At 38.2% G+C, this 27,774-nt stretch overlaps 1 protein-coding gene across 4 annotated transcripts in view; it reads left to right on the top strand.

The window, feature by feature from the left end:
* ASXL3 (ASXL transcriptional regulator 3) overlaps window positions 1-27,774 on the top strand; it is a 192,274-nt gene that overhangs the window by 101,238 nt on the left and 63,262 nt on the right. For all 4 annotated transcript variants that reach the window (XM_061399647.1, XM_061399648.1, XM_061399650.1 and 1 more), the window contains exons 6-8: window positions 4,010-4,127; window positions 5,076-5,195; window positions 18,809-18,972. In XM_061399647.1, coding sequence (XP_061255631.1) covers window positions 4,010-4,127; window positions 5,076-5,195; window positions 18,809-18,972 — 402 coding nt within the window. The remainder of the gene's footprint in view (window positions 1-4,009; window positions 4,128-5,075; window positions 5,196-18,808; window positions 18,973-27,774) is intronic.

The raw sequence follows: 27,774 nt of genomic DNA, 5'->3' as shown, positions 1-27,774 counted from the left end.
TAATACACTTAGAACAGTGTTATTTTAAATTGATTTTTATTGGAGTATCATTGCTTTATGGTGTTATGTTTCTGCTATACAGCAAAGAAAATCAGTTACATGTATACATATATCCCGTTTCCTATCCATTTAGGTACCACAGAACAATGAGTAGAGTTCCTTGTGCTATGCAGTAGGTCCTCATTAAATATCTATTTTAATACCTAGTATCAATAGTGTGGTGATGGACAGGGAGGCCTGGCCTGCTGCAATTCATGGGGTCGCAAAGAGTCGGACACGACTGAGCGACTGACCTGATCTGATCTGTAGTATACATATGTCAATCCCAAACTCCCAATTCATCCCACCCCTCTTTCTCCCCTTGGTATCCGTAAGTTTGTTCTCTACATCTGTGTCTCTATTTCTGCTTTGCAAATAAGTTCATCTGTGTCATTTTCCCTAGATTCCACAGATAAACTGTATCATACAATGTTTGTTTGTTTTCTCTTTCTGACTTTATATGACAGACTCCAGGTTTATCCATGTCTCTGCAAATGGCACTATTTTGTTCACTTTTATGACTGGGTAATAGTCCATTTTGGGCTTCCCAGGTAGTAAAGAATCTGTCTGCTAATGCAGGAGACGTGGGTTCCATCTCTGGGTTGGGAAAATCCCCTCGAGTGGGAAATGGCAACCCCCTCCAGTATTCTTGCCTGGAAAACTTCATGGACAGAGGAGCCTGACGGGCTATAGTCTATGGGGTTGCAAAGAGTCAAACATGATTAAGTGACTGAGCATGCACACAATATTCCATTGTATGTGTGTACCACACCTTCTTTATCCATTCCTCTGCTGGTTGACATTTGCTGCTTGCACGTCCTGGCTATTGTAAACAGTGCTGCAGTGGACATTAGGGTGCATGTATCTTTCGAATTATGGTTTTCGTCAGGGATATACCCAGGAGTGGGATCTTTGGATCCTACTGTAGTTCTATTTTTAGATTTTTGAGGAACCTCCATACTGTTCTCTGCAGTGGCTGTACCACCTTATATTCCCACCAACAGTGTGAAAGAGTTCTCTTTTCTTCACATCCTCTCCAGCATTTACTGTTTGTTGATTTTTTGATGATGGCTATTCTAACTGATGTGAGATAATACCTCACTGTAGTTTTGATTTGCATTTCTCTAATAATTAGTGATGTGGAACAACTGTTCATACACCTATTGGCCATCTGAATGTCTTCTCTGGAAAAATGTCTATTTAGGACTTCAGCCCATTTTTTTCATTGGGTTGTTTGGTTTTTTGATATTGAACTACATAAGCTGTTTCTGTATTTTGGAGATTAATCTTTTGTCAGTTACTTCGTTTGCAAATATTTTCTCCCATCCTGAGGGTTGTCGTTTCATTTTTTCTATGGTTTCCTTTGGTGCACAAAAGCTTTTAAGTTTAATTAGGTCCCATTTGTTTATTTTTGTTTTTATTTTCATTAATCTAGGAGGTAGGTCAAAAAAGATCTTGCTGCAATTTTTGTGAGACAGTTCTTCCTATATTTTCCTCAGTTTTATAGTATCTGACCTTAGGTTTAGGTCTTTAATCCATTTGAGTTTATTTTTGTGTATGCTATTAGGGAGTGTTCTAATTTCATTTTTTAAATGCAGCTGTCCAGTTTTCCCATCATCACTTACTAACAAGACTAGCAAAGACATAGAAGAACTAAAGAGCAAAAGTCACTTCCATGGTAGGCATATTGGGACTTCCCTGACATGCAGTGGTTAGGACTCCATGCTTCTACTGCATGGGGTGTGGGTTGTACCCCTGGTAGACAGCGAACAAGAAGATTCTGCATAGCCACACAGTACAAGCAAAAAAAGAAAGAAAGTCGACAAAGCTTTCATCACCTACAAGCACGTAGTGTTGCATTTCAGTATTTTAGAACACGCTGTACCAAGGAATAATATTCAAACTTCTGAGTAGGAAATATATATTCAGAAAAAATCATTGAGACCATTGAAATGGGCTTGATATTGACTAACATTCCTTATATCTACCTTGGCTCCAGCTTGACTATTTAAAATTCAAAATAGCCATGGGTTTTTCTTTTCATATTACTGATATCTTGGTTTATTTCTGTCCAACTGCTAATTTTTCTATAATAGAGTTTTAGCTGTAAGACTTGAGGACAGCGTTTTTGTTATTTTAATAATTATTTACCACAAACATTATAAAAAGACGTGTCACCTTTGACTTTGTGCTTCTGGCTTCTAAGCCTCTGATTGTATCATCTCTTTTTTCTTTTCATCATCACTTCAAAATTTTCCAAAATACACCACCCCACCGTGCCATTAAATGAATATTTTAAAAATACCTATTAGGATTGCCAAAGGAAGAATTTGAAATCTATGTAGACTCCTAAAAAATGATCACTCTTTATATAGGTTTTAATTGTTTTGGGAAGTCTTATCTTATATAGTGGGCAAAGGTGGGCTTAATTGTAACTTAAGGTACTGCCTTGCCTTATATTGTTTTATGTTGGATTGTAGGTTAATGTCTATAAAGTGCTTGGAGTTCTTATTGCAGGGCTAGAGAAATGTATGCAATTGTGTAGACACCTTAATGAAAGAGTAAATGTTGTAAATATTTTATATAGCACATGAAATCATGAGGAGGATGGCATCTTTATCATCTTTGTATCTCCTGTCCCCCCCGCATCCCCCTTCCCAAGTGGCTGGTACTTTATAAACTCATTTAAATGTAAGAATTGAAGAGAAAATGTCCCCTATTATTATTAGCAACAGTATCATTTATAAGAGATTTCCTAAGCTATTCACTTCCCCATCTGGTTTTAACTCTCATCTCATCTCATTTAAGTGATATTTAGTTTTACACACCTGTAATTATTTGATTTCTAAATTTTACGGTCAACAAGTTGGATATTCAGGTAAAACACTTTACACATAAAATAGTGTTGTTTCTGTCAGCAGGGGGCTATAGTGTCAATACAGCATTTCAGGAGACGGTGACAATTATTGGTCAAAGAACATTAATCAAGTAACTGAGATGTTATAAAATTGGTAGAAATTACACAGAAACCAGGAATAAAAAGGTTGGAGACTGTCTGTGGTCAGCCTTTTACCCTTTTGAGGAGTTTTAGCATTCCTGGAACTGTGAATTTAATGTCTCTTCAATTGTGTATGCTTAAGCCCCTTTTTATTACGGGTAATTTTCTGCATAAAACGATCAGCTAGATAAGCTGTATTTCAAAACTTTTCAATGTCTTTTTATTACATTATCATCACCAGGGCTGATTCATTTATGAAACACAAAGCACTCCCATTTGGAGCAATTTATTCTCGTATCAATCTCCCCTCACCCCCCCGCCACTGGATTTGCCAGAACGCCATCATGTTCGTGTTCTGAAGGTTAATGCCCAAAGTCAAGCAGACAGGAGCCAAGTGCTGCAAGGTTTCCAAGATTAGGACTGATTCCCTTCACAGAAATAAATGATTCCTGCCATGTTCAGTGATTTTGTGCAGCGCTCCCCACGGCTGAGTGAGTGCATCAATACTGTAGTCTTTACCTGCTGTACATACTGATGACACTCGGTGTTAACTTGATTGACTGAGCAGCCCACTGGAGAGGACGCACCTGCAAGAGAAGTGCAGACACATATATTTTTATCCTGGTTGCGAAACATTTATTTTACATTTCTTTTCTTTGGGAGTCATGGTTTCCAATTCCATGGGCTCTCAAGCCACCGCTCGGGTACCACAAACCTCCACATGCTGTTTGGTTTTCAGAATTCTCCCGAAAGTGGTCTCAGGTTTCTACCCTCTGCCAAAGCCCAATTTTATGCTTTTGAGGGAAAAATGACAGGAAGCTGACGCTGAAGAGTCTTGACAAATGAGTGACTCTGTGGAATTTAAGTCTGAGAGGTTCTATCTAATGACAGACAAGTGGATCATTTAATTCAGTTATGAGAAATCATTTTGACTATATGTTTCTGTTCTATTTTGTTATGATGTTTTTGTAGGCTTTGAGGCAGCAGCAGAAGAGAAGAAATGGAGTCTCAATGATGGTAAACAAGACTGTCCCTCGTGTGGTTCTGACACCATTAAAGGTGTCTGATGAGCAGTCGGATTCGCCTTCAGGTAAAGAGCTAAAATATTCTATGCTTGGCCAGTTACTCCCTGGAGGAGAGTTCCTCCCTGAGAGAGAGATGTCATGAATTTTCTCTGAAACTGAATACTATTTCCACTTGAGGTTTCATTTAATTTTTTTTTTTTTAATGCCTTTAACTCTTTCCATGATTCAAACCTAACCGGGCATTTTGTGCTTAAAAAAAAGCAAAAGCACGTCTTGCTCATCATCACAGGACTTCGTTTGCTAATGTCAGTAGATGTAAGGAAACGTGCGGTACTGCTAGCTGGGTTTCTCTTGCTTTGGCTTTTGTGTGAATGCTGAACTCGAATGCTGGACCACATGCTGATGTGTAATGCCATCAAAAGCCGTTCTGTGGGTGTGAATTTGTTTTGCCATCCTCTGCTGCAAAGTCTAGGAATCGTTTATTAGTTTTTGTGTTCTGGCAGCATTCTTCTCACCTCAGTGCAGCCCTGACCTTTTCTTTTAATTTACCTTCTGTCACTTTTTCGGCTATGGACCATTCTATTTATTACAGATTGATGTTTGCGTTTTCTCTTCCTGCTTCAACGTAAAGTCATTCATAAAGGCATGATCTCTCCCTCTTCATCCTTCATCTTTCTCTCTTGGCCTTGCATCGTCTCCAAGTGGCAGAGTATTGTTGAAGTGTATTCATATATTTTCACAAAAGATCTGAGTGTTTCTTTTAAAAGCTATCAGATCAGTGAATGTGTTTTTGACTCCACTATTAGGCCATCTGTTCTTGCTTTTTGTTCTGTTTGATTGATTTATTGGACTTTTCTCTTTATATCCAGTAGAGGAATCAGATTGTGGCCAAAGGCAGTGTATTAACTCTTAGAAAAGGAGATTGTATCTATGGTTGGTAAAACAATTTGAGATTTTTCTTTTCAAGGACAGCAAGAGGAACATAATGACATAATAACTATTTCCTCTTTTAGGATCTGAATCTAAAAATGGTGAAGCAGACAGTTCAGATAAAGAAATGAAACATGGGCAAAAATCTCCCACTGGAAAACAAACAAGTCAGCACTTAAAGCGATTAAAAAAGTCTGGTTTAGGTGAGTGTTCGATTGACTATAACATTTCTCATTTTAGAGATTTAAATCTTGTTTGATGAAATAATAGGAACTTTCTTCTAATAGTTAAACAAGGAAAATTTTAAATCTTCCCAATTTATCTAAACCAAAGAAGGTGCTAAATAAGGCAACATATTACAGTGGAATGATTTTAAGCATGTTGCTAAATTTGTGAATGATATCGCTGGACGGAGCAGAGGCTAACGATAAGGGATTTAAAATGATATACGCATTCAAGTAATTATCTGCCAAGTCATGATTCAGTCCAATGTGCCGTGTTTTGTTCCTGCTACTTGGTTTCACTTTATTGGAATACACTGTCCTGGGGGGAGGGGGGAAATGCAACTTTTATAAAGCGTTCACTGAACTAAAGAGTACACTGTCGGGATATGCTGCAGTAAAACTACTCTGCCTTGCTTTTCATCTTATGCTCCTTGAAATATTCAATAGTGCGTGTCTGAAAAACAGTGTACAATTGCTGAGAAGTGTGGGAGACCCAGATATTGGGTTCTGCAAGTCAGCCCCAGGTTTTCTTCTGAAGACTTCCTTCCTGATAACTTTTCATCAGGAAATCAATAGCAGCATTAGGGGGAAAAGGAATATGAAAATTGAAAAAGAGGAAAATAAATATATCCTAGGTGGAACATTAACATTCTAGACCAAACCTGCCTTACTGGATGCCTGGACCTAATGGCTTCATTTCTCTCAGTTATTTTATCTCTGAGTAAGGGTAATGATCATTGTAACATTTTGTAAAATGGTTGGTAGAAAGTACAAATTTATTGACCTGAACTTTATTACTGGTTCTGCCACTTACTTTCTTGGCAACTTAGGGTAATTCTTATTTGCAGAGTTTATCTGTTTGTAAAATTCAAGCAAGATTTTAACCCATGTATTTATTGATCGAGTAAAGGGTTATTGATTGCCAACTGTATACCAAGATTTTGTTAAATTCTGGAGCATATTTTCAGTAAAGTCTTTATAATAGGGTTTAGATAGCCTTATATCAGAGATCTTTGGGAAAACAGAATTTATTTTTGCTTTAAGTTTTTTAAATATAGCATAATTATCTTTTTCATTGTTTCCAAGGCTAAATCATTTTATAGTTATTGTCTGGCCCCAAATGTGTAAGTTAGTGTATAGCCATACCTACATATATATTGAGTGGGTTGCCATTGCCTTCTCCGAATATATATTGACATTTTCCCCCTAATTTTTGAGTTTTCTAAAGTATTTTAAGTAGCTTCTGAAGTTGAAAAGTGTAATGGGAGAGTGATATGTAAAGAATATACTAAAAAGAAAAGCCCCCCAAAACATCGTTATGATACCTTAAGTAATTAAAAAGTCAGTGACCATCTGTTAAATCTGTGTGCTACCAACCTCAGGAAAGTCAACACTATATCATGAGTTTAAGAAAATTCAAGGCACGGGGACCTCTTCATTCCTTTACTTAGCTGCCTTCAGGGCTGGGAGGTAAGCAAGGCTTGTACTCTTTTCAGGATCCTGTCAGATGTTCGGGTCTTCAGTCAGGATCTTTTGTTTTAATTGTCATAACCTAGGAATCCTGCATGCCACTAAACGTCTTACGCGTTAACAAAAAGCAGTAAAGGTATTTTGGCTCATTTGCTAGCAAATTTAAAAGGTGATAAAGGAGAGAGACCACTAAGTTCTTTTTAACCTGCTTTTTATTAGACTACAGAGTACTAGAAATAATGAAGCTACTTTAAGGAAGGAATGGAAGGGTAAAATCTTACCCACTCCCTGTATTTAATGCAGTGGTCTAGGTTCTGTGGGGCTTCCCTGGTGGCTCAGTGTTAGAGAATTCGCCTGCCAATGCAGGAGACCCGGGTTCGATCCCTGTGTGGGGAAGATGCTCTGGAGAAGGAAATGGCAACCCACTCCAGTATCCTTGCCTGGAAAAATCCCATGAACAGAGGGGCCTGGGAGGCTACATTCCATGGGGCCACAGAAGAGTTGGACATGACTTAGCTACTAAACAACGACTAGATACTTTGCCATGTTGTCTCATTTACTTCAATTATATACAATAAAATGATTTTTATTTTGCACCCGAATAAACTGAGGGCCAGAGGGTGAAGGAGGTTGTCCATAAATGACATGGCTAAAGATCTAAGCTGGGACTGGCTGGCTCCCAAAATCTAAACTGTTATTTGGGGATATGTTCTGAATGTCTAGTCTGCCTAGACCTGTGGGCACCAATGAAGAGCAGCATAGCATCCATGATGTGATGAGCCTGCCATGGGCGTTAAAATGTAGGAACCCTAGTTACATACACAAGGAGAGTTAGCAACTAACAGATTTTCTGGCTGATCCCGTAAAATCAGACAGAGGAAGAAGGTGGGATTTAAAATAAATCAATTAATGTAAAAATCTGTCAAAAGTTACCTGAAGTTTATTACTAGGAAGGAACTGTGACTGACTGACTAACCCAGCAGCCAGCTGAATACAGTGGCTTCTTTTGTGCAGGTGAAGTCGGTAGTACTGATTAAGCCTCCCGTGTATGCCCAGCACTATAGAATGATAAGTGAAAACATGTCAAAAGAAAGTAAAACGGCCTTAAATGTAACCATCTCCAGATAGTATCCCACGTCTCTTGTAGGAAGTGATGTTTCTGATGTTCCGTGACCTTAGGGATCTTACAGAGTAAAAGATTCTGTGTGCTGTGCAACATTTTAGAATCAGTATGGTTTTATTACTTATATATATATGTATATATATAAGTAATATATATATATATATGTCATATATATATGTACATTTTGCTTCCCACTCTTTGCCATGAAGTTGTTACTTCCTTAGAAGCAGTGACTTTCCCATCTATCTTGGTAGTACTTTCCGCACCCATTATGTCTGTCTCATTTAGTAGGTGTTGAATACGTTTTCAGCGAGTTATTTATAAGTAACAGGATGGCAAGTATATTTGTCTTGATGAGTGAGGCATCCTGTAGTTTTCTGCATAGTAGGGTAGTTACTTGTAGTTGAATAAGAATGACCCTGTGCTTCTTCGGGAAGGTCTTTCTTTGTTGAACCGACACAGGGTGAATGCAAAACCAGATGAGCCCACCCAACACTCCTTAGCCAGCCAGATACAGTCATCTGCCTCTCCCACCAGTGAGACATCTAATTCACACAATTTTAGAAATGTAGCTTTAACTCTCTTTGTCTTCTCTATGGAGAGATAACTACATAGTCCTAGCCTGTTGAAATCATTCTGAATGAAAATAAATGCTGTAAGTCTATTCTACCTTCAGCTGATAATTCTGAAATTAAATCCAGTCCAAATTAGACTTCAGACTGTTAAGTCTAGAGTTTGATCCTCATTGTCAGTTTATCCTTACAGGACATAAAATACTCCTAGTTGTCCCTGAATGCTTCCTGTTGGTCTTTGGCAATTACTTAATTTGTCCAGTAGTGGAATAGGCACCCTGTCCAAGGTAATAGGTTTCAACAGGATCTTGGAATCTAAATATATGTAGCCCAGGACACGGTGAATCCCAGTGTTTCCCCGAGGACCCTGCAGTAAAGGACAGACCCCAGTACAGCCGTCCTCCAGTTCCTTCACAGGCCAGCTTTCTGGGGAGGGTTAGGAGCACACAGTGGTGGTGGCGGTGGTAATGGCAGCAGCATTGACAGTATTATAGTAGTAATAATAATAAAGCTTCCGTATCCCTCAGCTGTTCCAGTTCTGATAGTGATCTTGAAATTCTTATGAGAAATATTGATAGCACTCAGCTTGGGAACCCATTACTTTTCACATAGTTTTTTTTTTTTTTTCTTTTCTGTTTTATCTTATTTGTTCTTTGCCAGGGTTTTGTATAAAAATTATAAGGCTATTTCTCCGAGTAGCTCTCTGGCTGATATGGTGACGTGGGTTACTCTGAGTGAGTGCAGTTGAAAAAGAAAATGGATCTAAAGATCCGATGATGTTATTATTAAAAAACTCCGATGATGTTATATTAAAAAACAACCGAAACCTTGCTGGTCCCTCTCCCATTTCTGAATCATGCATGGTAGAAAATTCTAATCTGACATGCACAAAAACAAACTAACAGTATCTACAAGGCCCCTTTTTATTATCTCAGGGCTTGAAAATCAGTATGGTATTAGACTACCAAACAACTAGGTGGAAAAACCACATCAGTGAGATGTAAGGTAGGTTCTGACTGAAAATGGAGTTTGAAGTATATGGGGTTTTTTTGCCTAATCAGTTGTTTTAATGTCCTTTATCATTATCTTGGTGGTGGTTTAGTCACTAAGTCATGTTCGACTCTTGTGACCCCATGGACTGTAGCCCTCCAGGCTCCTCTGTCCATGGGATTTCCCAGGTAATAATACTGGAGAGGGTTTCCATTTCCTTCTCCAGGGGATCTTCCAGGCCCACAGATCAAATCCAGGTCTCCTGCTTTGCAGGCAGATTTTTTACCAACTAAGCCACCAGGGAAGCCCATACATATCCTTATCTTAGCAAAGGATAAAACACATATAAAACCTCACCTATGGAGTTTTCTGAGAGATGGATTATGGAATTTACAAAAAATTACTAATGATAATCTTTCTTACCACTTTTTTGGTATTAATTTCTTGTGTATTTCCATAACTAAAATGTAAGTTCCTTGAATTAGAGGTCGTTGACCTATACCATTTATAATTATGCTTCTTCCTTCCTAGTCACACAGTAGGAGTTTAAAAAGTGCTTGCTAAACAAATTCAAGCTTCTAATGGATGTCTCTGAGGGGATTTTAATAAATGTCCTCAGTGAGCCCAACTTCTGGGATTCATTCCAGTATATTTTATTAGGTTTAATCTTTTCGTAGTGAAGAATTACAACTTTGCTGGTTTCATAAACGTTACGTACTTTTAAGATAAATTAATGTAGGAAAGTAAAAAAATTGAATAGTAACCCGAAATCCTGTCATCAACAATAACTTTCCCTGTTGTTTTATAAATACTATTTGACATCTCCTAATGTGTAGCCATAGTCAGAGGTCATCTTAGAAAAACCAAATTATACCATTTTAATTAAAAATACTAAATTTAATTAAGTTTGGCCTGAATAATAAAAAAGAATGAAAGTAAAACCAAAAACAAAATCGCTAAACATTGCCACAAGATGTATTCATATCTGAAAGTTCTCTCCAAAGCTGTTAAAATGTGACAGACTGAAATAGAAGTGATAATTTTTTTAACTACTCAAACTTTGGCTAATATATTTTGAAGGAGGGGGAGATAATTGCACTTACAATCCCACTTACCTCCATGTTTTCGTTATGTTATTTTTTAAATGGGCTTCCCTGGTGGCTAAGCTGGTAAAGAATCTGGCTGCAATGTGGCAGACCTGGGTTCAATCCCTGGGTTGGGAAGATCCCCTGGAGAAGGCAGCGACTACCCACTCCAGTATTCTGACCTGGAGAATTCCATGGACTGTATAGTCCATAGGGTCGCAAAGAGTCCATCAAGATTATTAACATTTAAAAATCTATTTTTTTTACCATAATCCCTGTTTGTCACTAACCTCATGGTACTGTATTGTAATCGAGTCAATGCTCCCTGATAGAACTTTTACAGTCTCTTCATTTTGTGAAAGGTACTCGATTTAGGTTGTAGATGGCTAGATTTTGCCCTCTGATAATTATTTTTTCTTTAGACTTCACTCTTCAAAAGCCTGCTTTTCTTCACTGAGCTCTTTCAGAATCTATTCCTCTGTAATTTTTTTGAGACGATGAAGAACTCTTTGATTTTGAACTCTTTCTGTATTTCTTTGGGCAGTTCTTGTAACATAAGGCTTTGGTCTGCCTCTTTGATGGGCTCCTTCCCTCTGCTTGAGTGTATCTCCTGTGGACATTTTATGTGCTAATCCTGTGGGATTTCCCTTCTGGAAAATAGGAAGTTTTAAGCCAACAAGAGCTCCAGAGTCTGCCGCCTTTACTCAGATTGATGCTCTTCAAACTCCCTTTGGTTACAATAATTCCCCTGACCCCGATCAGACGCTTTCCCATGATTTTATTGACTCCTAATGTTGTCTTTAGTAGTATAGACACTTAGTGCGGCAGTTTGACAGTTGTCCCTTCTCTGTTTCTCTGGACTTCAACTACTTTATACTTTCAGTTCAGTTCAGTTCAGTTCAGTCGCTCAGTCGTGTCCAACTCTTTGCAACCCCATGAAGTGCCAGCATGCCAGGCCTCCCTGTCCATCACCAGCTCCCGGAATTCACTCAAACTCACGTCCATCGAGTCGGTGATGCCATCCAGCCATCTCATCCTCTGTTGTCCCCTTCTCCTCCTGCCCCCAATCCCTCCCAGCATCAGTCTTTCCCAATGAGTCAACTCTTTGCATGAGGTGGCCAAAGTACTGGAGTTTCAGCTTTAGCATCATTCCTTCTAATGAACACCCAGGACTGATCTCCTTCAGAATGGACTGGTTGGATCTCCTTGAAGTCCAAGGGACTCTCAAGAGTCTTCTCCAACACCACAGTTCAAAAGCATCAATTCTTCAGTGCTCAGCTTTCTTCACAGTCCAACTCTCACATCCATACATGACCACTGCAAAAACCATAGCCTTGACTAGACGGACATTTGTTGGCAAAGTAATGTCTCTGCTTTTGAATATGCTGTCTAGGTGGGTCATAACTTTTCTTCTAAGGAGTAAGCGTCTTTAAATTTCATGGCTGCAGTCACCATCTGCAGTGATTTTGGAGCCCAAAAAATAAAGTCTGACACTGTTTCCACTGTTGCCCCATCTATTTCCCATGAAGTGATGGGACCAGATGCCATGATCTTCGTTTTCTGAATGTTGAGCTTTAAGCCCACTTTTTCACTCTCCACTTTTCATTTTCATCAAGAGGCTTTTGAGTTCCTCTTCACTTTCTGCCATAAGGGTGGTGTCATCTGCATATCTGAGGTTATTGAGATTTCTCCCAGCATCATTCTTGATTCTAGCTTATGCTTCCTCCAGCCCAGCGTTTCTCATGATGTACTCTGCATAGAAGTTAAATAAGCAGGGTGACAATATACAGACTTGACGAACTCCTTTCCTGATTTGGAACCAGTCTGTTGTTCCATGTCTAGTTCTAACTGTTGCTTCCTGACCTGCATATAGGTTTCTCAAGAGGCAGGTCAGGTGGTCTGGTATTCCCATCTCTTTCAGAATTTTCCACAGTTGATTGTGATCCACACAGTCAAAGGCTTTGGCATAGTCAATAAAACAGACATAAATGGTTTTCTGGAACTCTCTTACTTTTTCCATAATCCAGCAGATGTTGGCAATTTGATCTCTGGTTCCTCTGCCTTTTCTAAAACCAGCTTGAGCATCTGGAAGTTCACGGGTCACGTATTGCTGAAGCCTGGCTTGGAGAATTTTGAGCATTACTTTACTAGCATGTGAGATGAGTACAATTGTGTGGTAGTTTGAGCATTCTTTGGCATTGCCATTCTTTGGGATTGGAATGAAAACTGACCTGTTCCAGTCCTGTGGTCACTGCTGAGTTTTCCAAATTTGCTGGCACATTGAGTGCGGCACTTTCACAGCATCATCTTTCAGGATTTGAAATAGCTCAACTGGAATTCCATCACTTCCACTAGCTTTGTTCATAGTGATGCTTTCTAAGGCCCACTTGACTTCACATTCCAGGATGTCTGGCTCTAGGTCAGTGATCACACCATTGTGATTATCTGGGTCGTGAAGCCCTTTTTTGTACAGTTCTTCTGTGTATTCTTGCCACCTCTTCTTAATATCTTCTGCTTCTGTTAGATCCATATGATTTCTGTCCTTTATCAAGCCCATCTTTGCATGAAATGTACCCTTGGTATCTCTAATTTTCTTGAAGAGATCTCTAGTCTTTCCCATTCTGTTGTTTTCCTCTATTTCTTTGCATTGATTGCTGAGGAAGGCTTTCTTATCTCTTCTTGCTATTCTTTGGAACTCTGCATTCAGATGCTTCTATCTTTCCTTTTCTCCTTTGCTTTTCACTTCTCTTCTTTTTACAGCTATTTGTAAGGCCTCCCCAGACAGCCATTTTGCTTTTTTGCATTACTTTTCCATGGGGATGGCCTTGATCCCTGTCTCCTGTACAATGTCATGAACCTTCGTCCATAGCTCATCAGGCACTCTGTCTATCAGGTCTAGTCCCTTAAATCTATTTCTCACTTCCACTGTATAATCATAAGGGATTTGATTTAGGTCATACCTGAATGGTCTAGTGGTTTTCCCTACTTTATTCAGTTTAAGTCTGAATTTGGCAATAAGGAGTTCATGGTCTGAGCCACAGTCAGCTCCTGGTCTTGTTTTTGCTGACTGTATAGAGCTTCTCCATCTTTGGCTGCAAAGAATATAATCAATCTGATTTCGGTGTTGACCATCTGGTGATGTCCATGTGTAGAGTCTTCTCTTGTGTTGTTGGAAGAGGGTGTTTGCTATGATCAGTGCATTCTCTTGGCAAAACTCTGTTAGCCTTTACCCTGCTTCATTCTGTACTCCAAGGCCAAATTTGCCTGTGTCCAGGAATTAGACACTAAGATAACTGCATCTTTTCTTCCTCTGATTAGGGAGGTGAGGTACCAGCTTTGATACGATAAGTCAGCTATAAGATAAGATCAGATATAATGAGCTTGTTCTTAAGCCAATTAAGAATAAGTATGTTAGGATAATTAAAATGGGATTAAACATCCTGTGTGGTGACAAATTTAGCAATAAGTTCATCTGCTCTGTCTTTGTTCTGAAATTATAAAGCATAGTTTTGCTTCAATGGACATCTTTGAAATAGATCTTGTTTTTTGATTTTGTCATGAAAGTCTATGTACCTCTCTGAATCTTTCTTTTTTTCCCTATGATACTCTTAAATATTTTGAACCATGCCAGATAGTAACCAACAGCATAAGTTTGACTTCTCACATTGTCTGTAACATGTTTCTAAGGTTTTACAATTTTCCCATTTCCCCAATACTCCCTCCCAAAGTCACCCTTGGTAAATGACCCCAACTTCCTCTCATGGATTAGAATTAAGCAGGTTCCTTTTCTATATTTTCAGCATTTCTGTCTCTAAGTTTTGCCTTTGCCTCCCCTGCTGAGAAAAAATAACTTCTTCCTAATTTCTTTCTCCTTGTAGTCTATTTTATTTTCCTGTGAAACACTTTAAATATGTAGAAAAATAAAGATGCTAATCAAACATACATCTGTATCAAACATACATCTGTAATCAAACATACATTTGACTTCACTCCTAACAAATGTCAGGAGTTTTTTGGGAATCCTTTAGATTTTTTTTTTTAATTGATAAAATTGTTGTACATTTTTGTGTTTATAAGTGAGATTGGCCACAAATTCTCTCTTGTATTATCCTTGTATGTCCTTATTTTGAAATAAGTTATATTAATTTCATAAAGTAAATTTAAGAGCTTTCTTTCTTTACTTATTCTCTAGAATATATATCTATATAAGTGGTGGGAGAGTTGCTTGATGTATTGGTAAAATTAGTCTTCAGAGCTGTTTGTAATATGTGATGTGTGTACACTTTGAGTAGGAGGGTTTTTTATTTATTTTATAAGAATTTACACAAATTTATTGAGGCTTGCTATTTTTAATATAATTTGAAAATTTGTGAACTTGAAATATTTTAGTTTATCTGTTCAAAAGTGAAAGTGAAGTCATGTCCGACTCTTTGCGACCCCATGGACTGTACCCTACCAGGCTCCTCCGTCCATGGGATTTTCCAGGCAAGAATACTGGAATGGGTTGCCATTTCCTTCTCCAGGAGATCTTCCCGACCCAGGGATTGAACCTGGGTCTCCCACATTGTAGACAGATGCTTTAGCGTCTGAGCCACCAGGGAACCATAAAGTTTTAACTGAAGAGTCTGTGATGAAAGTGAAGTCACTCAGTCCTGTCCGACTCTGTGACCCCATGGACTGTAGCCTACCAGGCTCCTCTGTCCCTGGGATTTTCCAGGGAGGAGTACTGGAGTGGGTTGCCATCCTTCTCCGAAGGATCTTCCCAACCCAGGGATCGAACCTGGGTCTCCTGCATTGTAGGCAGACTCTTTACCATCTTAGCCACCGGGGATGTGTTCAAAAGTATTGGCTAAAATCATAGTAGTATGCTTTTTACATCTATCTCAGCCAGGGCAGGAGATGCAAGAGATGCAGGTTCAATCCCTGGGTCAGGATGATTCCCTTGAGAAGGAAATGGCAACCCACTCCAGCATTCTTGCCTGGAAAATTCCATGGACAGAGGAGCCTGCCATCAGTCTAACACGACTGAGCATCCATACACACATACTTTTTTAAATCTAATTTTCATTATATTTGCCTTTGAATCTATACTATACCTCAAATTATGTGCCTATCTTTTATTCCTATTAATGTTTATTTAAGCTATCTCTCTTTAGAGGTATACCTGTTTTATTGTTAATGAAAAAATCCTTTTTCTGTTCTTGATGGTCATAATTGTTCTTTTCTATTTATGAATATCCATTCTGCTTCTTTACAGTCTTTCTTTTTCAGTTTTTATTCTATAGTTCATTCATTAAATTCTTGATTTGCACACTCAACTCTTGAATTTTCAGTATTTTTTCTTCTCTTAAATATGCACAATTTATCTTTATAACCAATTTAGCTGCTTTTTACAAATTTTGGCATGTCACTTAGAATCTAAATATTTTGTAATTTTCATTACAAAATTTTTTAACTTATGAGTTACTTGTAAGTTTGCTTCCAAGTTTCCAAACATATAATGGGTGTGGGAAGACCAAAGAGTTGCTACATTTCTGTTATTGATATCTAAGTTTACTTCTTTGTGGATAGAGAGATGAGATTTTCTATTATTTTTCAGTATTTGTTGAGACTCACAGGTCTGTTTTGGGTATTTTTTTTAAACTGTTTCTTGAGTGCTGACTAAAAGAAAATGCTTTAGTTCAGTGCTTAAATTCATTGGTTTAAGATTGATTATAGAGTTTTTAAAGTCTTCTTCATTCTTAAGACAAGTTTTTTACCTGTTACCTCAATGTTAGTCACTTAGTCATGTCCAGCTCTTTGTGACCCCATGGACTGTAGCCCAGCAGGCTCCTCTGTCCATGAGATTTCCCAGGAAAGAATCCTGGAGTAGGTAGCCATTCCCTTCTTCAGGAGATTTTCCTGACCCAGGGATTGAACCCAAGTCTCCTGTATTGCAGGCAGCTTCTTCACCATCTGCTGTCTGATAAAATATGTCCAGATATCCCATTAGCATTATGGAGTACCAATTTCTATTTTTAATTATCTCAATTTTAAATTTTGAATGTTATGCAGTTTAAATGGATCCAGGCTTAAGGTCATTGTATTTTCCCGGTGAATTCATTTTATACCTAAGGAATTATTTTCTTACCCCAAAAAAGGTTTTTTTGTTTTTTTTTTTAAAGCTTTATCTTTATCTGATGTTAATATTATAGTTTTGCTTTTCTTGTTGTGTTCAATGTCTTCCTGCTGTTTTGAGTTTTTCTCCTCGTTTTTGGTTTTCTTGATCGTTAAGTGTATCTCTTGTAAGGCAGCATATAATTGGATTGTGTTACTTTTAAAAACTAATATGAAAATCCACTTGTATATTTTTTTATTGTGTTGGACTTAATTAAATTTTTTTTAATGACTTCATGTGATTGAGTTTTCTTTCCAGGAATTTATTTGGAAGTTCTAAGTCTTTCATTTTTCCCAGTGACACCTGTAGACTCTACCTATAGAGTTTTAACAAAGTTAAAAACTAGATGGTATCTCTTTTGTTCTCAAACAGTGCCAGAGTTATATAGCATTCTCATTTCAGTCACACTGTATCATCTCTCATGCAATTGTGTACTGTTTTCTTTTTCTTTTTTCCATTTTAATTCATGTTAGTTTTATTTTCCTCTGTTAGTATTTATTTGGAGTTACTCATGTCTATTCATCTTCTGGTTTTTTATTACTTCTGCAACCCACCCATTCTTTCTTTGAGTTAATTTCTTTGTTTGTTAAAAGCATGCACTAGTGATTTTTCAGCATGATTCTCTAAGGGACTATTGTTCAGTTGCTAAGTTGTGTCTGTCTCCTTGTAACCGCATGAATTGCAGTACTCCAGGCTTCCCTATCCTTCACTATCTCCCAAGTTTGCTCAAACTCATGTCCATTGAGAGAGTGATGCCATCCAGCCTTCTCATCCTCTGTTGCCCCTTTGTACTCTTGTGCTCAATCTTTCCCAGCATCACGGTCTTTTTCCAATGAGTTGGCTCTTTGCATCAGGTGGCCAAAGTATTGGAGCTTCAGCTTCAGCATCAGTCCTTCCAATGAATATTCAGGGTTGATTTCCTTTAGGATTGACTGGTTTAATCTCCTTGCAGTCCAAAGGACTCTCAAGAATCTTCTCCAGCACCACAATTTGAAAGCATCAATTCTTCAGCACTCAGCCTTCTTTATGGTCCAGCTCTCACATCTGTACATGACTACAGAAAAGCCATAACTTTGACTATACGGACCTTTGTCAGCAAAGTGATGTCTCTGCTTTTTAATACACTGCCTAGGTCTGTCATAGCTTTTCTTCCAAGAAGAAAAAATCTTTTAATTTTGTGGCTGCAGTCACCATTGGCAGTGATTTTGGAGCCCAAGAAAATAAAATCTGTTACTGTTTCCACTTTTTCTTCATCTATTTCCATGAAGTGATGGGACCAGATGTCACCATGTTAGGTTTTTTTTGAATGCTGAGTTTTAAGCCAGCTTTTTACTCTATTCTTTCACCTTCATCAAGAGGCTCTTTAGTTCCTCTTCTGTTTCTGTCATTAGTGTGGTCTCATCTGCATATCTGAGAGAATTTCCATTTTGGATAGTACTGAAAATATTCTTATATCATTGCTATCATTGCCATTTAGAGGGACATTTTTATTAATTAAATTCTAGATCAAAACTTATTTTCTTTTGTCCCTTTGAAGATATTTCATTGTCATCTGTTATTTATTGGTAATGTGATTCTTGGGTCTTATATTGATCTCTTTGCGGGTAATCTGTTTTTGCTCAAAATAATTTTAAGATATTCTTTTTATTTTTTATATTTTGCTGTTTCAACACATCAGATGAAGGAATGAGTATTTATCCTTTTTGTGATTTGGTGTGTTGCTTTTTCTGAGGACTCTTGTCATTTTTTAGTTCTAAAACTTGGAGAGACATTTGCTCTTCAAATATTGCCCCTCTGTGATCTGCTGTGTTTTTTCGTTCTCAAACTCCTATAAATGTGCATCCTGACTACTTAATCTATTCCCTGTATTTTTGCTCTATCCTGCATTTTTGACTCATTTTTAATGCTGCATTCCAGATATCTTTATCAACTTTATCTAGACCTGGTGCTATGTTGGGTTAAATAAACAGATGGTATTGAGTGAAGTAGACATTATGAAAATTAAAGGCAACTAAGGCAAGATAGAAATGCAAAGAAGCTTTGGAGATTTTCTTCTGAAATGTCACTCTGAAAAGAGACACAATTAAGTATATTATTGAATATATTTATACCTTCAGTATACATTTTTTGTGTGTGTACAGGTGTATGTTTTCCCAATCTATAGTGAATTCATACCTCTTGCTTATTTATCACAGGACACTTGAAATGGACCAAAGCTGAGGACATTGACATAGAAACCCCGGGATCTATTCTTGTCAACACTAACTTGAGGGCATTAATAAATAAACATACATTTGCTTCCTTACCTCAGCATTTTCAACAGTACCTCCTGCTTTTGCTCCCAGAAGTGGATAGGCAGGTAAGTAGAAGTTTCAGACATTTGATATCAGTTACCAGTTATATCATTATGAAGTGGCAGGTCTGTTATCGAAGATGACTGATACCTGAGTGGATGGTTTTGTAATAGTCTAGTATATTTATGTAACTTATATACTTATTGCTGGCATTGGTGTGTTTGCTTAATCTGCCAAAACAGACTCATTTTTTATTATCACTAGTGAGCCAATTCAAATTTTAAAATATAGCACATTGCCATAGAGTGGAAACAACAGACCTACCCACATTGGGAAGGAAAAACAAAGAAATCAAAGGTTCCATTATCAAATAAATCTTTGAAGTAGCTGCTCCTTTGCCCTGAGGGAATATTGAAGTGCAGCAATAAAAAGCCAGGGTTTCTAAGAAATTATGTAAATGTTTTCATTCTCAACTCTTTCCAAAAAGCATTTAAAATTTATGTTTGGAGTTGGCTTCTGAAAGTCTATCATCATGAATATGATTGCCTATAAATAATCACGTTTTATCTTTATATTTAGTTGAACTGGAAATGCTTTCAGTGTATTTTTGTATTTTTGAAAAGCTTCTAAAATAAGGAAGTACAAATATAGACTCATAATAGCAGGCATCAATCATCTTCTAAAGCTGTTTGCTTTGAAAAGAAAAAGAATATTTCATCACATAAACTTTTATTAAATTTCACAAAAATTATTAAATGGTAACTAAGGAAACATTTCCTTGCAATTTTCATTTCAATAAGAGTTGACACTGTATGTAGTTCCCAGTTGATGGACATATTATGCATGTGTTTATAAATTTGCATCTCAAAACTAGAGACACATCCATAAATTGATATGGGCAAGGTTGATTCAATATTTCCATATTATTTTGAACAAATATTCTTAGCTTTTTATTTGATTCTCTTTTCTTCTAACTTACCAACTTTTTCATACATACTTAAAATTTGATGAGCTGCTGTTTTCTACCATTCTTTTGTATCTATTTGGTGGATATTATTGTTCATTTTAGAAAAATACTGTTTTGATTTTTGTGCATTTTTGTTTGAAATTTATTCAATATTCTGAATATAATAAATATTTGGTGCTTTTGAATAACAGAAATACAGTAAGTGCCTATTACATATTTATTCAATCAGTGATTAAATACACTCAAGTTGGATACAGAAGCTATAATCCTAAATAATGAAAATATGAGTTAGAAACAGGTGAACATAGAGAGAAAAGCACAAAGTAAATTGAACTTTTATATGTAGAAGGGAAAAAAAATCACAGACAAATTCAAGATCCTGGAATTGGGCCTAGAAGTAGAGGCAGAATTTGAATGAAATAGGTGGAGATGTGTTTTATGTGAAAGATTCAAATATACAAAATCAAAAGTGAATTGTGAGCGGAGTCTGGATTATAGGAACAGCAATACCAATGGGTCTGGAATGACAAATTAGAAGTCGATTTTAGAAGATGCTTTGAGTATAAGGCTAAGAAGTCTGAACGGTGTTCTTGCTGTGTTTGCAATGCAAAGCCATTGAGGACTTTTGAGCAGAGCTGTGTAATAAGATCACTACTTCTTAAGAAAATTATTCTGGCAATACTGAAAAGGGAATGTTAGAGATGGGAAGCATGAAAGTGGAAAGGGTTGTTAGAAAGTCATTTTAGTTGTTCCAGAAGGCAAAGTGAGGGCTTGAATTTGAGGAATAGCATTGAACTTGAAAAGGAATGTGGTTTAGCTGCTAAGTTGTGTCCAACTCTTGCGACCCCATGGACTGTAGCCTGCCTGGCTTCTCTGTCCTTGGGATTCTCCAGGCAAGAGTACTAGAGTGGGTTGCCATTTCCTTCTCCAGGGGATCTTCCAGACCCAGGGATCAAACCCAGGTCTGCTGCATTGCAGGCAGATTCTCTACCAGCTGAGCTACAAGGGAAAAGGAATAGGATGATGCAGTCACCATCACCAGTCCCCACTGCTGCCATCATCACAGTCATCATCACATCCAGGGGCAGCAAGTTTACATTTTGCCAAATAACACTTGAAGCAGGATTTCGGGAGAAGTGGCTGATAATTCCTGGGTTTCAAGTTGGTATGACTGAGCATTGCGTTCAGGTATTTAGAAAAACTTTATTTATTTGGGGGACAGTGAACTTATTAGCTATACAACTATTCCCTCCACTTCAAGGTATGTGCAGTTTATCTTGTTTACAGTTCTACCTCCTGTTGCTAGAATGAGATTCAGCATATATAAAATACTCACATCTTTTTGCAATGAAGAAATGACAGATTGTCTTAGGATTGCCAAGTATTTCAGTAACCCAGAAGGCCACTCTGAATAAGTCTAATATTTAAACCAACCTGTAGCAGTTTCTGTTACTCAGTGTTTTCCAGTCACTGTGAGGCATATAAATGAATAAGGCATGATTATCTGTCCTCAAAGAACAGGTAGTTCAGTGGGAAATTATGTATTCAAGAAATATTTACAGAGCATGTATTATTACTTTGCTAAATACAGAGGCTTCAAGAATAAATCTTGCAGAGGAATAGCAGGTGGAGGAGAAAGACAAGCTTATCCTGAAATATAGCTTCCTGTTTACTAGGAAAGACGTCTGATAACTGCATAGATCTATGGGAAATTTAGTATAAGACCAGGGAGAGTCACATAAATAGAAGTATAAAGAAAGTCCTCAGAAGGCAGAGAGGGTGAAGAACTTTAATTTGAAAGTAGTACTGAAGAAAATTTTATGATGAAACAGATGCTTAACTTGCACCTTGAAGGTGTTTTGGAAGTAGCATCAAGAGAAAGTGCATTTTACAGAAGGAGAGCTTGTCATTTACAAAGACCTGCTGTGTGTATGGTAGGATACTGTGCTAAAGGGCAGTGTGGTCTACAACCTGGATCACCTGGTTGCAGAATCAACTCTTTAGCTTTTTCTGAAACCAGGGGGTACTCAAGAGATTTCTCAAATGAGAAGCAGCATACATAAAATAATTTAAGTAAATATTTTAATGCCTGGACCTAGGGCAGGAGAAGAAGATCCAAAGAATAAATAAAGTCAGTCCTTATTTTCTCTTAGAAGCCAGTAGCCCTGTAAATAATGTATTGGACTGGCAGAAAGATAAGACCCAGGGAGACTGGATAAGAGATAAAGACAGTAGTTGAGATAAGAGATTAAGAGTCTGCTTTGATTTATGTCATCTAGTGTTCTGCCTGTGTTTTCCTCTAAGAGTTTTATAGTTTCTTACATTTAGGTCTTTAATCCATTATGAGTTTATCTTTGAGTATGGTGTTAGGCAGTGTTCTGATTTCATTCTTTTACATGTAGCTGTCCAGTTTTCCCAGCACCATTTATTGAAGAGGCTGTCTTTGCCCCATTGTATATTCTTGCCTCCTTTGTCAAAAATAAGGTAATCATAGGTGCATGGGTTTATTTCTGGGCTTTCTACCTTGTTCCATTGGTCTATATTTATGTTTTTGTGCAAGTACCATACTGGCTTAATGACTGTAGCTTTGTAGTATAACCTGAAGTCAGGAAGGTTGATTCCTCCAGCTCCATTCTTCATTTTCAAGACTGGTTTGGCTGTTCGGGGTCTTTTGTGTTTCCATATGAAATTGTGAAATTCATATTTCACAATTTCCATATGGAAGTTTCAATTTTCCATATTTCAAATTTCCATATGAATTGTGGAATTTTTTTGTTCTACTTCTGTGAAAAATACCATTGGTAATTTGATAGGGATCACATTGAATCTGTAGATTGCATTTGGTAGTATATTCATTTTCACTATATTGATTCTTCCCATCCAGGAACACGGAATATTTCTCTATATGTTGTCCTTGATTTCTTTCATTGAAGTGAAAGTGAAAGTGAAGTCGCTCAGTTGTGTCCGACTCTTTTCGACCCCATGGACTGTAGCCAACCAGGCTCCTCCCTCCATGGGATTCTCCAGGCAAGAGTACTGGAGTGGGTTGCCATTTCCTTCTCCAGGGGATCTTCCAGACCCAGGGATCGAACCCGGGTCTCCTGCATTCCAGGCAGACGCTTTAACCTCTGAGCCACCAGGGAAGCCCCCGATTTCTTTCATTAGTGTCTTATAATTTTCTGTGTACAGTTCTTTTGTGTCCTTAGGGATGACATAAATCAAAGCAAGATCGTCTATGATCTACCTCCTACAGTAACAGAAATAAAAACAAAAGTAAACACGTGGGACCTGATTAAACTTAAAAACTTTTGCACAGCAGAGGAAACTATAAACACAGTGAAAAGACAGCCCTCAGAATGGGAGAAAATAGTAACAAATGAAACAACTGACAAAGGATTAATTTCCAAAATATACAAGCAGCTCATACAACTCAATATCAGAAAAACAAACAACCCAATAAAAAAATGGGAAAAAGACCTAAACAAACATACAGATGGCTAGGAAACACATGAAAAGATGCTCAACATCGCTCCTTATTAGAGAAATTCAAATCAAAACTACAATGAGATATCACCTCACATGGGTCAGAATGGCCATCATCAAAAAGTCTACAAACATTAAATGCTGGAGAGTGTGAAGAAAAGGGAATGCTCTTGCACTGTTGGTAGAAATGTACATTGATACAGCCACTGTAGAAGACAGTATGGAGATTCCTTAAAAAACTAGGAATAAAACCACCATAGGATCCAACAATCCCACTCCTAGGCATATACCGTGAGGAAACCAAAATTGAAAAAGACACATGTATCCCATTGTTCATTGCAGCACTATTTACAACAGCTAGCACATGGAAGCAACCTAGATGTCCATTGACAGATCAATGGATAAAGAAGTTGTGGTACATATACACAATGGAATATTACTCAGCCATAAAAAGGAACACATTTGAGTCAGTTCTAATGAGGTGGATGAACCTGAAACCTTTTATATAGAGTGAAGTAGGTCAGAAAGAAAAAGATATTATATTCTAATGCATATATAGAATCTGGAAAAATAGTACTGAAGAATTTACTTACAGGGCAGCAGTGGAGAAACAGACATAGAGAATAGACTTACAGACATGGGGAGAGGGGAGGAGAGGGTGAGATGTATGGAAAAAGTAACATGGAAACTTACATTGCCATACGTAAAATAGATAGCCAATGGGAATTTGCAGTGTGGCTCAGGAAACTCAAACAGGGGCTCTGTATCAACCTAGAGGGGTGGGGTGGGGAGGGAAATTGGAGGGAGGTTCAGAAGGGAGGGGATATATGTACATCTATGGCTGATTGATGTTGAGGTTTTACAAAAAAACAAAATTCTATAAAGCAATTATCCTTCAATAAAAAATTAATTAAAAAAAAGAGAGTTTAAGAGTCTGACCTAAGACATTAGGCCTTGGAGAAGAAATGAAAGGACTGAACTCCCTGCATATTTCAACCCTGAAGAGTGGGAGTAAATGACACTGCCTGTGGGATGGGTTTGTAGAAGGTCTGGAGGCAACTGGAGATACTATCTAGGGTTATTTGGGAGGACAGGAAGACTCTGTGGCCCCATCCACATTCGACATTGAGAAATTGAGAACTGTGTCTCTGCTCTGCTGGAGCTGAGCTCAGCCCTTTCTCCCAGCAGCAAGGAACAGGCAACTGAATGCAACAAGCTTCCAAAACTGCTCTATTTCTGTTCAGTTTATAAAAATCCAAAAGGAGGTGAACATCACCATTTTCTAGGCCAGAAGGAGTAGGAAAGGCATGGAGATGTGAATCTGATTACACAGATTTACTTGAGTCAGTGGAAGGTAGTGCAGTTATGTGAAATTTCACTTGTATGAAAGCCTGATTTCACATATTTTTACAAAATTTGAAATTCTCGGCTTTCTTGTCTTCTTCCGTTGACTGCCCAGGTTACTGCCCGAGTTCTCCCCTGAAGCAGTCCTACAGGCTCTCCTATTCTGGGCCATGTGAAGCCAAAGTGTAATTCATTATGACACCTTTAAACTAAGGGAGGCTGGGTTCCCCATTTACCATTAAGCCAGCCTTTCTGGTATTTTTTTTTTTCCATGTTTGTACTTTTCCTTTCTTTTTCTAGAGGACTGTTTATCTTAGATTACGTATTTTACATATTCCTAGTTGTTTTATAACCTTGTCACATCTAGTTTATTTTAATTTTACCTCACACATGTTATGCTGCAATTAACAGAAAACTGAACTCAAACTTACTTAAATATAAAGGGGATTTATTGGCTCAGGTAATTGTAAGATGGAGGTTGGAGTAGGCTTCTACTTGTTAGTCCAAGGATTCAGTTATCACCGACCAGTTTAACTGTGTTTAAAGAATTCATTTAAAAAATCTTTTCCCTTGTAGTTGGCACTATTCTAAACTTGAATCCCTTTGTGGTAAGATGGCTACCTGAATTTTTAAAAACTTGGTGTTTTTCTCTTGGTTCACATTCTTAGGGAACATATTTGAAGCTGTTTGTGTTTACCTCAGATTGGGACTTGAACCCATATGCTGGGACTCCAACCCAGCCAAAATCCAGGGTGAGACACAAACCCACGTGGTCAGGACTTGCTGCTGCTGCTGCTAAGTTGCTTCATTCATGTCCAACTCTGTGCGACCCCATAGACAGCAGCCCACCAGGATCCCCCATCCCTGGGATTCTCCAGGCAAGAGAACTGGAGTGGGTTGCCATTTCCTTCTCCAGTGTATGAAAGTGAAAAGTGAAAGTGAAGTCGCTCAGTTGTGTCCGACCCTTAGCGACCCCATGGACTGCAGCCCACCAGGCTCCTCCATCCATGGGAGTTTCCAGGCAAGAGTACTGGAGTGGGGTGCCATTGCCTTCCAGCCCAAACCCACGGTACTGGTTTCAGGACATAATGGAGCTCAGGTTCTTGATGCCTCATCACAGAAGGAATTTAGTGATAGACAAAGGGATAGGTAATACGTGGATTTCTTCAGATTCAGGGAGAAGCACACTCCACAGAGAGAGTAAGGGCCACTGCAGAGGGTGAGTCAGGAGAGAGTATGAGCCATCGCAGAGGGCAGAATCTGGCGGCCTTGAAATGTGCTGTGGTTGGTTTTTATGGGCTGGGTAATTTCATATGCTAATGAGTGGGAGGGTTATTCCAACTATTTTGGGGAAGGGATGGAGATTTCCAGGAATTGGGCCCACTCCTTGGTCTTTTGCTAGTGTTTTGGAACTGTCCTGAAGCCTCTGGGTGTGTCGTTTAGCTTGCTGATTGAGGATCAAAGTCTAGTCAAAGTCTGCTTGTCTGCCATCTTGGACCCATTTGATTTTAATTGGTTTATGTTGTGTCCTTGGACTGTGTCATTCCTTCATAAGTTGTGCCCTGCGCCTTTCCTTCCTATTACATATTGATACTTCTGTCCTAGTATTTCAAAAACAAGACCTAAGAGTCACTATATGACTCATATAGTACCTAAGGTACTATATGGATCACCTGTCCACTTAAACAATGACTCTAGCTGGGGGGAAATGGAATATTCAAATTGGTTTAAAGCAGCCAGGCCTAATCTTGAACTTTAGAGTGCTCATCATCTCCAAAAGTAAAATGGTGCACTGTGAGGAATTCAGGAATACTTTAGAAATTTGGTTTTTAGGAAGTTCTGTTAGAGGCTGTGCAATAGGGGTTTGAGGGGGATGTCAACTATCGTTGTTCCCTGTAATGGGGTAGGTATGGAGTTTTATTTCTAACGTGTTGGGTTGAGATGCTTCTATTACAGGAAATGTCCAGAAATGATTATGTGATCAAGTTTTTTAACTGGAGAAAATGTAATTAATGATTACAATCTACGTAGATTATAGTGTCAGCTATGGGATTTGATGATACTGTGAGATATAATCATTCCAGAAAAAGACATATTTGTGAGGAAGTGCATATTACAAAGGGTATGGGGGGCAGCCAGGGAATAGATAGAAAATAGCAAATCTGTGAGATCATCAATGAGGAGATTATGTGCGGGCAGCAGTGTCAAATGGACTTTAGGAGGTCACAGGGGGTAAGGGGGACATCTTTCCTTCATTCCTTTAGATCCACTCTCTGCCTCCTTTTCTCTGCTTTGCTCCAGGAGGCTGTCTGTAGAGACTAATGTATATATGGACTACTGCATCAGCAAGAACAATGCCTCTGTCTTCCTTTGTTTTTAATTTTGCTGTTGTTGTTCAGTCGCTAAGTCGTGTCCAATTCTCTGTCACCCTGGGGCTGCAGCATACCAGGCTTCCCTGCCCTTCACCATCTCCAAGAGTCTGCTCAAACTCATGTCCGTTGAGTGAGTGATGCCATCCAATCATCTCATCCTCTGTCGCCCGCTTTGCTGCTTTCAGTCTTCCCAGCATCAGGGTCTTTTTCCATGAGTGAGTTCTTCGTGTCAGCTGGCCAGATATTGGAGCTTCAGCATCGATCCTTCCAATGAATATTCAGAATTGATTTCATTTAGGATTGACTGGTTTGATCTCCTTGCAGTCCAAGGGACTCTCAAGAATCTTCTCCAGCACCACAATTCAAAAGTATCAATTATTTTGTACTCAGCCTTCTTTATGGTCCTCAGCTGTCACATCCATACATGATTACTGGAAAAACCATGGCTTTGAAATAATAACAAACTATTAGAAGACTTAAAAATATAGTAGAGAAGTTTCAAGCCTCATTATCCATCAGACCCCCTGTCCCCAATATATTACGACTTTAAGCCTGTTTTTGTTTTGTTTTGTTTTGTTTTTCCTGCAAGCAAGGGCATCCTCTTACATAAGCACAGTGTAGCCAATCAAGATCAGAAAACTGGCATTTATGATTCTTACTTTGTAATTCTTAGACTCTATTCACGTTTAGCCACCTGTCCC

Source organism: Bos javanicus, chromosome 24 (assembly GCF_032452875.1).
Source record: "Bos javanicus breed banteng chromosome 24, ARS-OSU_banteng_1.0, whole genome shotgun sequence".
Taxonomy (NCBI): Eukaryota; Metazoa; Chordata; class Mammalia; order Artiodactyla; family Bovidae; genus Bos; species Bos javanicus.
The sequence above is the reverse complement of the archived record's forward strand: the minus strand, read 5'-3'. Positions and strand labels throughout refer to the sequence as shown.